This window comes from Elephas maximus, chromosome 13 (assembly GCF_024166365.1).
Source record: "Elephas maximus indicus isolate mEleMax1 chromosome 13, mEleMax1 primary haplotype, whole genome shotgun sequence".
Taxonomy (NCBI): domain Eukaryota; kingdom Metazoa; phylum Chordata; class Mammalia; order Proboscidea; family Elephantidae; genus Elephas; species Elephas maximus.
The window spans coordinates 47271899-47284277 of NC_064831.1; the positions used below are offsets into that span (position 1 = coordinate 47271899).

General features: G+C 39.6%; 1 protein-coding gene across 8 annotated transcripts in view; it reads left to right on the forward strand.

Annotated features, from left to right (window-relative positions):
- TCF12 (transcription factor 12) overlaps nt 1-12379 on the forward strand; it is a 340913-nt gene that overhangs the window by 205996 nt on the left and 122538 nt on the right. For all 8 annotated transcript variants that reach the window (XM_049905316.1, XM_049905314.1, XM_049905315.1 and 5 more), the window contains one exon: nt 10180-10244. In XM_049905316.1, coding sequence (XP_049761273.1) covers nt 10180-10244 — 65 coding nt within the window. The remainder of the gene's footprint in view (nt 1-10179; nt 10245-12379) is intronic.

The following is a 12379-nucleotide window of genomic DNA, read 5'->3' on the forward strand; positions in this document are numbered from 1 at the left end:
GGCTGTGCCTGATAGGTCCTGGTCCAAATTGAACCACCAAAGTGCAGAAAGATAGGAGAAAATCACGGGAGGTGGTAACAGTGAGCTTGATGGTCTCCTTACTATCGTACCATGCAAGAAAATTCTGAGGGGGCATGTTGAAACAAGGGTTTGGTGGAAACAAGTCAGTGTGACGAAGGAGTAGGTTGTTTAGGTGTGTGATGACCAAGATGCATTAATGTCAGGAAGGAAGTGAAATGCAGGGTATAGATGTATTTGTTAATATGTTCCACCACCGGCCCCCTCACCGCCCCCAATAATCTGTTATAGGCTGATGTGGCTGTTACCTGATTTTCTTTCTTATTTTGGAGTGAAAGGGGAGATAGGGTTAAGGTATTAAAGGTTTATGTCTTGGCTCAGCTTTTTTAGTACCTAGAAGTTGTAAAACTTCTAGGTACTAAAACTATTAAACTATTTCACGTCTTTCTTATTTTTAAAGAATAACATAAACATTCAGATACAGAGGTTGCTTGATGGTTTTTAAAGAATGCATATTCAATTCACCATGTTTTCACCTGAAATGCAGCCAAAGATGAAGAGACAATTCCTAGTTCTGTAATCTGTCGGACTGGTATAAAAATGAACATGTCGCCATTTCTAAATTCTTAACAACATTTGGTCGGCAAGTGTGAGGAGACTGAGAAAACACACTGAAATTCTGAACTTCAGGAAAAGCGACAGTGAAATACAGGTGTAAATATGTTTTCAAGAACAATTTAGAACATGCACTTAAGTAAAACACCTCATAGAAGTAAAGTTTAGGTTTTGAGCTGTCTGTGACGAATAACTTCTCATGTGTTCTGTATTATTTGTCTCACTGGGTTCTTTTCATTCATTCTAACTTACCAACCCACCTCGCGCTGTCATATTGAATTCTGCATTTTAATGTAGTCCCTCTGGGAATTCTGATGGGGGTGGGGGTGGGGGACAGGAAAGGTAGACTTTGTATAAGCATCCTTATCCTCATCTATTTGTTTATATCTAGTTTGTAAATCTCATTTTGTGGGAAGGGGTGGAGGGCAGGAGGGATAACAGAATGGGTGAATGTTTGCATCCTGGCCGACTTATCTCAGGTTGCCCAGGTCTGACTGTGTGCCGTTATTAAGGATAATGTAAGACACTTTACTGGTGCCTTAGCAGTTCTGCTGGAATTATTGATCAGGAAGCAGCTCATGGTTCTGATGCCTGTCACAGGAAGTTCCCGCAGACTTGCCTGTCACAGGAAATCGGTGCAGAGATGGAATAAGTGAGGGGATAAAGACTGGGCTGGGCAAGTGGCCACAAAAGGGAACTTGCTAATCACTGACCTCTCTGGGACCCTCTGGTCTATTACTAATCTCACGCACACTTGGCATCTTCCTGTGCGACTGCCTCATCATTCATAGCTGCCTGAGTAATCTGGCATGGAGTGAGCAAGAGGAGGGTGCCGAGAGTCCAGCAGCTGTGCTCGTTGGCACTAGGTATTTAAGTATCTCCAGTGTAGCCAGCAGCATCCTTGGCACAAATGTAAGCCAATAATGCTTAAACAAATTGTTGTGAAGAAAAAAGTCAAGAGTGGTGTTACCAACCCTCTCTCTCTTTTCTTTCCTTAAAAAAAAAAAAAAAAAACCCAAAACCATTAGTTTGAGATAACCTTTTAAATTTTTTCTGTACATTTGAGCAGATTGCTACTGAGATGATGTCTGTAATTCTAAAAATGGTAAGCATTAGCCTAGGTTCTTTCAGACAAGAATTTCCAATTGCTTTATAAACATTAATTAAGCCGTGCAGGCCTGGGCGAGGTATGTGTTACAAGTTGGTTGGTGTTCCTAAAGCGAGATGTGGGTCCGGTGATGTGAAGCGACAAATAGCTGCTCAGAGAGAGGGACAGGGCCAAGTGATGAATCCAGGGTCAGAATTCCCAGGTCTCTGCTCTGATGTCTCCAGCGACATTGCAGGTTTTCCCACTCTGTAGGGTAGTATTTTGTATTTCTCCTAATGACTGCTGCGAGCCAGAGTACACATGAAACGTTTAAGAGTGCTCACTCGGTAAAGAGGAGAAACAGCCTCTCTGTGAGCCAAGGTTAGGGAGTGATGAGCTGCCAGAGATCCCTAAGGGTGGAGCTGGTGGGGCGTTTGCCCATAACATTGTAATCAAATTAAGATTTGTGCTCAGATTCCATATTGTTTCTCTAAACATTAAATATGGAAGAGCCCATGTGGTTTGCATGTGGAAATATTCAGTTTTGAAAACAGTAATTTTGATCTGGAGTCCCAGGGTGGTGCAGATGGTTAATGTGCTCAGCTGCTAATGAAAGGCTGGGGGTCTGAGTCTACCCAGAGGCACTGTGGAAGAAAGGCCTGGTGATCTACATTTGAAAATCAGCCACTGAAAATCCTATGGAGCACGGTTCTGCTCTGACACACGTGGGGTCACCATGAGTCTGAACCAACTCAATGGCAACTGGTTTTAATATTGATCTAGGTAACCTTTTGAAACATCCAGGACTCCCTTTTCTAGGTTAAATCCTTATTTTTTTTTCAGAAAAACTAGCCTGGTGCTAGCCATTTAAAGTAGAGCACATGGATATTTTTTAAATAAATAGTGTGTTTCAATTTATGAATGCAAATTAGCATGCCTTACAGAAATGAACAGTGAAATAATACTGGCTTTCAGACAAATGGGTACTATTGAATCTCATTTGTGCTGTTACTCACGAAGTCAACAATTATCTCTTGAGTAGTATCTATTCATGGAAATTGGTAAACTTCAGTTTGCTGGAATGTTCAGGTATTCACCGGGCTGCTACAGCAATAAATGCTGAGCAGGCTGTGTCTTCAGTGATGTCTTTGTCTCAAGCCGTTTCCTCACGTAAATACTGTTTTGAATAGGGAGAAAAAAAGCATGCACGGCCAGGAGAGCTTTAGAAGCAGGTTTTTCTTGGCCAGTAGGTTGAGATCCACTGGAGATTTGGAAATTTACCATGGTGTATTAAGACTGACCAGCCCCCTCCAATCACATACTCCCAAGTTTTATCCGGATTTCCAGTAGGAAGACTCCACCCAGCAGTAGTAGTTGCAGTGTAAGTAAAGCACCTGTTCCAGTGCCTTGCACATACGAGCTACTCAGCAGGTGCTGGTTCCTGCCATGCTGCCCACAGGAATCTCAAGACCTGGTGAGTGAAGAGGAGAGGAAGAGAAGGCTGCTGGGAGAGAAGCGTAGGGCTGTCACGCAGTCTGAGGAAAGCCCAGCAAAGCCACTGGGGAGTTCCTGAGCCAAAGTTGGCCAGCAGTGGAAAGCCATGTTTCCCAGGAACCGGCTTGCTTTAGTCTCCCCGCTGTTCTCTGGCGAAGTTTGCCCGAAGCATGGCCTCCATTCAGATGTAGCTGTGGACAGAGTAGAACTGCCCCGTAGAGTTTCCAAGGAGCACCTGGCAGATTTGAACTGCTGACCCTTTGGTTAGCAGCCATAGCACTTAACCACTACGCCACCAGGGTTTCCAGTCTTACTTAGGTTTAGAAAAATCACATATATAATTATTGGATAGAGTGACTTGGTTTAATGGTGGTTCAGGTAAAAGGCCTCGTTCGTGCCCTCAGGGGAGTATGATATATATATATTTTTTAAGCCTGTGTATTGGTAATGCTGCATTTATGGAAGTATGTAAAATGCAGGTAGGGTTGAGGGGAAGGAAGTTTTCAGTGTTTCTCTTTTATGTTTTTCTGCCTTGCTTTTCCCTTTTTTGCCATTCTGTTTTTGTCCTTTGTTACCTGGTTCTTATTCTTACACTCAGCCATTCAGTTGCTTTAAAAAAAAAAAAGTCTGTGACCTATTTCTCTCTAAGATGAGAGATGGGAACCTGGTTCTGGTTCTCCAGCACTGAGGCCAAAGCAGAGCGTCTCAGCTCTGGCCTCACAGTTCACTGTGGTGTTTGATCAGCTTGTCCCGGTCAGTGCTTTTTTTCTTTTACCCTTGAGATCAGTTGTTCATAACCTCTGGGCAGAATAATCTGGGCCTAAATGAAAACCCATTTGACAGTGCTAAACCATGTATATGGCAGAATACAGCTTGTCTACCGGAACACCTCTGTTGGGAAATCACTGTCTAAAGGGCCATATTGTTTTCACCAAAGACCTTTCTTCTGTGTCATAGTGGGTAGTTTCATCCCCACCTTCAATAGGACCAAACCAAACCCATTTTGTCAAGTCAATTCCAACTCATAGTGACCCTATAGGACAGAGTAGAACTGCCCCATAGGGTTTCCGAGGAGTGGCTGGTGGATTCAAACTGTTGCCCTTTTGGTTAGCAGCCTGAGTTCTTAACCACTGTGCCACCAGGGCTCCTCGATAGGACCAGAAGCTACTTATTTCTCTACTCTTAGATAGTTAGACTCATATTCAAGTGAGAATAGTGTTCCCTTCCTGATCCAGTAGGCCTTATGGGATTGCCCAATACCCAGAGTATTCCCTGGTCCAGTAGGCCTTGTGGGATTGTCCAGTCCCCAGAACAACCCCTGCCCACTCCCCTAGAACCACCCGCTGTGCGTTTTTAATCTGGAACCCACGACTCCTGACCTGACCAGGGAGGACTGCTTTGGTTTACGTTTGCACGCTGAGGGAAGAGTGAAACAGAACACCATTCTCAGGGTGTGGATTGTGGCACCATCTGACTTTTGTATTTTTAAGATATCTGCTACTAGACTTAATAAAAAGAAACATTTAACAACTTAGCAATACTTGTGAAATTTCATCTTTGTCTGGTAGGCTATAAACTTTCCCACTGGTTGGCACCTATTGAAAGCAGAGGCTTGGATCTTAACTCATCTGAAAACCTCACCGTCCAAGTGCCTAGCACATAAATATTTGATGGAATGTACTGAACTCAGATTCTTCTATCTAGTCAACTCTTGAATGTTTCTGATTGGAATAGGGATCTGGCATTGTGTGTGCCCACTCCCTGCCTCGGTTTAGCTGCCAGTTATATTCTCTGCCAAAAGAATGTAGTCAGAGTTATCTTTTAAACAGGGCTCCTTTTACGCTAATGTTAACATTAGTTTGTATTCTTGGAGCTTAGGTAAGCCGTTGAGAGTTGCAATTTGAAGTAAGTTAGTGGTGGGGAGCAAAGATGACTTAAATTTTTTTTTAATTCTGAGAATATATGTTTGGGTAACTGTTGCCTTTAATAGTTTGTGCATCTTACATAATCCTGTAAAATAATTTCTTGAACTTAATTTGATGTTTCTTAAATGCTTGTTTTAAACTCTGTACAAATTAGAATAATTTATCATTTCTTGAGGAGTTCTCACATTGGGGTTAGACAACACTGAGCCTGGTTAGCGTAAACCACATAAAATCTGGCTACTTAAAATACTTTTGCATGCAGGATGCTATAGTTATTTGTGACTGATGGCTCAATATACGGCTGTGTGTGTGTGTATCTATATCTTCTGGTAACATGGAGCTGTTTTATTAGAACAGGGGTTCTTGCCCTGGAGTCCAAAGACCCCAGATTAAAGAAGAGTCGGTGAACTTGAGTGGGAAAAAAGCTCGTCATCTTTATTTTTACCAAAATCTCAATAAAATTTAGTATGTCCTTCAATTTTGGATGAAGGCAGCAAAACAGTCCCAGCAGTGCTTGTCATTTGGTCATCAGTAAAAATCAGGGGTGCTTTCGTACCATATTACAGTTGTTGCAGATACCTTAAAATATCGTTTATGCTTTGAAATTACCTTTGTTAATAGGCCTGGTAAGGTAGAGGGTCTGTGAAAAAGAGGAGGACCCTTGATGAGATGGATTGATATAGTGGCTGCAACAATGAGCTCAGACATAGCACTGATTATGAGGATGTTTTGTTCTGTTGTACACAGGGTCACTATGAGTCAGTCAACTTGACAGCACTTAACAACAACATAATAGACCTGATGCTAGATCTTATTAGACAATGTGTTAATAAAAATGATACCTTACCTTGTAGCTATTTTTTAACATTGTGATGCTTCTGTATCAATGTCCTTTCTAATCCCGTCTATTGTATTGGAGCCCTGGTGGCACAGTGGTTAAAGAGCTCGGCTGCTAATGTAAAAGGTCAGCAGTTCAAATCTACCAGCTGCTCCTTGGAAACCCTGTGGGGCAGTTCTACTCTGTACTGTAGGGTCGCAATGAGTTGGAATTGACTTGACAGCAACGGGTTTGGTTTTTTTGTTTTTATATTTTGCATTATTCGTTGAAAACATTTTTCTGAAAAGACTGCCCAAGAAGCCCTGTGCTAGAATAGAAACCCCTGTACTGGGACATTTCTGTAAATCATTTATACTTTTTCACAGGTGTTTTATGGGTAATTAGATCTATTTCAATTTACTAAGGGTTTTTAAACTGTTTTCAGCTGAAATTTACCATTAAATTTGTCCACATATTGCATTTATATATGAAATTTATATAAAAGTTAGCAGAAACCTGTAATACAATAGCCAGGGGGTTTTGTTATTTGCTAGACATGTGAGATAGAGAGAATTATATGATTCATTTTAATTAATGAGAATTGTTTTTGTGAAAAGTAATTTTGAAAGAAATAAACATGAATGCCTCCTAAGTGTCAGACTGAGTATGCATTGTTATATTTCAGGAGCAACCAGATTTTTAAGTCTCTAAGAAAGTAATTTAGTTCCTAGTGAGAGGTGAAATAAGAATGTATTTACCTTTCAAAGTCTCATTTAAGTAAGTTAAGTATCATTTTCAAAATATGCTATCAACTTCCCATTTTGGAAGAAACTTTTGCTTTGTGATATTTTCAGCTTCTGTTAAATTAGTTTGTATTCTGTCTGAGCCATATATCCTTTGTGAAAGGAAGAGGAAGTTTAGGAAATTTAATGCGCAAAGGAAAGCAATTTATAATTTTACTTTTTCTTAAATCTGTTAAATGGGTAACCTCCACACAGATACTAAGATTGTATTTGAAAAACCAAACCCATTGCCATTGAGTCGATTGCAACTCACAGGGGCCCTGTAGGACAGAGTAGAACTACCCTGGAGGAGCAGCTGCTGGATCCCAACTTGCCGACCTTTTGGTTAGCAGCCGAACTTTTAATCACTGCACCACCAGGGCTCCTATTGTGTTTGAAAGCCATGCTTTATTAAAAACAGAGCTCATACTGGTATCTTACTTTGTTCCCTTTTGTACTGCAACATAAAAAAAGTTCCTTACTAGTATATTGAGTGAAAAATATAATAACATCTTAAGTTGTTGCTTAGGTGTTAGTCTTACTGGTTGTTTGAAACAACGTTTTAAGAGGAATTTGCAAGGTAGAAGGTACTTGGTGAGTATTTCAGTCACTAATAAGTTAGTAGCATATCATGATGAATGAATAAAACTGCTGGTATAGTTTTATACTCAGGTGATTTTTTTGTTTGTTTTTTTTACTGTATGGCATTTGCTTTAAATGTTGACATAGTCCAATGTAGTCTCCCAATTTTGTGCTGCCACGTATGTGAAAGATTTGTTTTTAAAGGGAACAGTTTTGTAAAAACATATATGTGAATGATTTTTAATGTCTAACACACTCGTTTAATGTGTTGATTGAAAAAGAATACCTCCAAATTGTACATGCAGTCTGCCCTTTGTTTTCCCCTATAATCTCTTTTCTGCCAGTCATTCCGAGTTGACATTTCCCTTCAGTCTCTGCTGCCTTCTTGGTCCAGGAAAGTTTCTGATCCATTTTAATGAGGCACAAGGAGGGGGAAGAGCACGTCAAAATTGCAAGTGTGTAATCCTTTAATGATTTTGTGGGCCCAGGCTACTTGAGAGTAGAAGAATAGAGTCCAAAACCCTAGGATGTCACTCTCTTTCTAGCATTCTTGCTTGTAAAAGATACTTCCTTAAAGAGTTACATATAGGTTTTTTTATTTCATATTTATGTTTTGTAAACTGAAGTTCTATACGTAGAGCATATTACTATATGGTGAAAATATAAAGCAGCTAGACCACATTAATTAAACTTTTGTAAATCTTCATTTTTTGTATGTTGGTGATTGTTCACCTGAAATATGTGTTTCGTCGGTAATGGCCAAGAAATGCTTCTTAAGACACATTTTATAATATCTTTAATGGGCTCGGAAATTATATCCCTAATTGTTAAAGTATTTTCTGATAACTAGCTTTGTTATTACAAGGATTATTTCGCTTATCTAAAAAAAAAAACCCAGTGCCGTTGAGTCGATTCTGACTCATAGCGACCCTGTAGGACAGAGTAGAACTGCCCCATAGATTTTCCAAGGAGCGCCTGGCGGATTCGAACTGCCGACCTTTTGGTTAGCAGCCATAGCACTTAACCTCTATACCACCAGGGTTTCCATTGCTTAATGGAATGGGTCAATAAATGCCAGATTTAGAGTTGTGAAATACCTACATCAGGATTAGCCAACCTGGCATGTATATACTTTAATGAAAACGATCTTAGTGTTAGCCTGTGTTGTTGTTGTTGTTAGGTGCCATCAAGTCAGTTCTGATTCATTTTGACCCTATAGTACAGAGTAGAACTGCCCCATAGAATTTCCAAGTAGTGGTTGGTGGATTCGAACTGCTGACCTTTTGGTTAGCAGCTGAGCTCTTAACCACTACACCACCATGGCTCACAGCGTTTTTCTGTTTTTTTAAATCAAGCACTATACCAATAAACAGCTTTGAGTTTCCCATCCATGTGTAATTATTTATTAATAAACTATACATTTTTATATAATCACAAACTAATGACTCAGTGTCTAGTATGCAGCTTTGGTGAAGTTCATACAGTCTCAAAAGTTTAAGTATTTTGGACAACTTCTGGTTAGATCCGGTTACATTGCTATTGTTTTTACCTTGGATTGAAGAAAAAGAGTCAGGTTTTTGTCCTATTGTTTATTCTTGCATCTTTGATGTTAGCATCAAACTATGATCTCTTAGCAGAAGTCTTCTTAAGCCACATGTCTGTTTGAGGGTCTTTTTAGTTCAACAGTATATAATATTTATAAATTCACTTTGCTGAGCATACTCAGACTACAGGGTATTGCAGAGTGAGGAAGGAAAGGAGTCGAGTGAGTACGTGGCTGCCAGTTGTCAGCACTCTGGGACCTTCGCCCTCCCTGCAGATACTGGTCTGGACCATTCCTGACACTTGGCCACCTGACTTCTGAACTGTGGCTGTAGTCCCACAGGGTTATTATATATTGCTGGGAAGAGTGTAGATTGGCACGGCAGTTTGGGGAGTAATAAGGCAATACCTGTGAAGTGGAAAGTATGCAACCTTTAATCCAGCAGTTCCACTTCTTTGTGCCTGTCCTAGAGAATCTCCTGTGTATGTGTGTACAGGAGTTGTGCAGGTGTGTTTGTTTTAGCACTGCTTCTGATAACAGAAAAAGTAGAAGCAGTCTCACCTTTGGTAGGGGACTAGATAAACTGGTTTTGTTTGTTTGTATAATGGAACATTTTGCAGTAGTAACAGTAAATGAGTTACTACTGAGTGTCTATGAAAAGCATGGATCTCAAAAATATAATATTGCGTGGAAATGCAAGTTTCAAAAAGATAGATACCATGTAATCTAATTTGTTAAAATGTGTTAAGCACAGACAGTAATGTGTATTGAGTACATATATATTAAAAATACAAAATACACATGGGAATCATATATACCAAATTCACATTATGGTTCCCTTGGTGTCCTGTAGGGTCGCTATGAGTCAGAATCGACTCAACGGCAGTGGGGTTTTTTTTTTTTTTTGGGGGGGGGTGTATTGGGCGGGATTTGAGCTGTATGTGTACTGTTTTAATTCCTGAGAGAGAGAGGAAGAAATGTTCAGTCTGAAGCAGATAGTGGGAATATGTTATTCTCACTAGCAGGTACATGGGTTATACCGTTGGCTGTTTAGGTATCTGTTCTTTGCCGTTCTTTTGACTATATTGAAAATGTTCCACATTAAAAATAAATAAAATACATGCTGTTTTATACACAGTCAGAATTTGGCCCTTATACTAGCTAGAATAAAATTTTATTTATTGGATTTTATCTTTTTGTTTGTCATTTGTTCTCTACTTCCAAACCCCAATATAATTACCACAAATAGTCTAGAAGTTGAATTGATCGTCTGTCAATAAATGAATGTTTTTATATAAAATTATTTTGTTTTATAGGAAAAACATCAGAGAGAGGCTCATTTTCCCTGTATAGCCGAGACACCGGATTACCAGGCTGTCAAGTAAGTTAAATGAACACAAAAGCAGTGAGATAATTTTTTAACACATAAAAAGGCTTTCATAGTGGAGGAGATAGAAATTTACCCAATTTATTTCACCATTATTTGTTCCTTTAATTTGTGACTAAAGGTGGTAGTTACTTAGCAATTAAACATACTTTCTTTTATTGTGCTCCTGCTGCTTAAATTGGTTTCCTTTCCCTGGTTCACCAGATTGTCTTCCTCCATCATCAGACTTTCATAACCCGTCTCAGTTTTACGTGGAAATAAAGTAGCAGTCACCTCCCCCATCCCTTGCAAAAATGCCAATTCTTTCTGAAAATGGTTTTTGCATATTCCCTCAGAGAAAGAAGAGTTGCTGATACGTAACTTGAAGAAAACATATGATTGATTGCTTTATATAGCTTGAATATCCTAATGCATTGAAAGTATTTTCATTTCAATCCCACATTTTACCGACTTTTTTTTTTTAAGGCTTCTTGAGGTCTTTTGACTTGGAGGCTTTGTTTTCAGCCCTTCCATACTCACTCGCGTGTTGCATTTCCACTAATTCCCTCCCGCCCCGCCTGTTCTGCTTCCCGTATTTTTAGACTGAGAATCCTGAACACTCAGTTTACCCTCAGACTCCCATGAGAATGAAGCCAAAAAACATTGAAAGGAGTGGCAGAATACGTAAAATTTGTTTTCTGTGGCCTGCAAGCTTTTCATGAGGCCCACCCTAATGTCAGAGGGGGCATATGAGCTGATGCTTTAGCTGACTTGCTGATAGTGCTGCTCCATTTAGTGCACGTCTCATAATTGCTTAATTGTGTCTAAGACAGTTCTGCACAATTACCTGTTTTGTGATATACCTTTTCATTGTATGATAATATATTATAAAAATTGGAGATCATCTATTTCAGTCCTCTTCCTGGTAAACCCAACAAATAGGCCCAGGATGATTAGGTGGTCTGTTCACCGTCACAGAGGTGGAGATAGTAGCTGAACTAACACCCAGATTCCTTGCTTCTGACCCAGCAGTTATACTCATCTAAGTGATTTTTTTTTTAAGTTTTTTATGGTGTTAATAATAATTAGTTTGTTTTCTGTGTTTGTGGTTAGCTTTGATTATTTCATTATAGCCATTTATAAATGTATACATTATGTTTCTGTCATACCCAGCTCTTGCCAGCTCACAAGAGCCCCTTGTTAAATTTTCAGGAATTTTGCAAGCTAGTTGACATCACCATGGTGGAAATATCAGAAATGCTACAAATGAGGGCTTTTTGTGGGGTGGGGTTAGGGAGAAAGCAGTTATTAAACGTTTAGCAGCACATCGCTCGTGGCCAATTACAAATGTCAGAGAACCAAAGAACATAAGTGCTTATTCAGGTCACAATAAAGATCAATATAAAAGAAGCAGTTGAACTCCTAGCCTGCTTTGAGGCGATTTTCAGACCCTTGTTCAAGGAAAAGAGGATAATGATGCTTTGAGGCCACCGAAGATCTAACAGCCCTTTTCTGTATTTCTAGTATTGCCCGCTAATAAGAACCACAGTATCCTTCCTTTTTGGCTGAATTGACTGGGCATCAGTGATTTTAATATTTCTGTAAATTATATTTGACATGAGAGCTCATTCTCTTTTGTGATACAAGTTGCTGTTTGAATGTCATAACCTGAATTTGAATTCTTCAATGAATTGGACTGAGGCCTAGCCATCCTGTCTGCATCTCTCTCATTATCGGTTTCGTAGGTCACTTAACCATCTCTTTTCTTCTGAATCTGTTCAGAGCAAAAGAAGGTATTAAAAACTAATTCACATTATTTTGACAATGAGTAGTTGGTAAAAAATAACTACAGAGAGTCCTGTACAGAGATGTCTTGTAAACTGCCAGTGTGACATATCATTGAGTAGATCTGTCTACCAGCCTGCTTCAAGGCCTTCAAGTTCTTTACAACTCGATTGTCAGTCTAAGACGCCAGCTCGATCGGGTACTACTGAATCTTGTACTTTTTTTTTTTTTTTTATGGCATAAGAATGCCCCATAGCACCGTGAAAGGTGTAGTTACCTGTTATCAAGTAGATGAAAGTGCCACTGTTAGTTCCTGGTTAACAGTAGGTCAGTGATGCCAGCTGAGGGTGATAAATGGAAGGAGT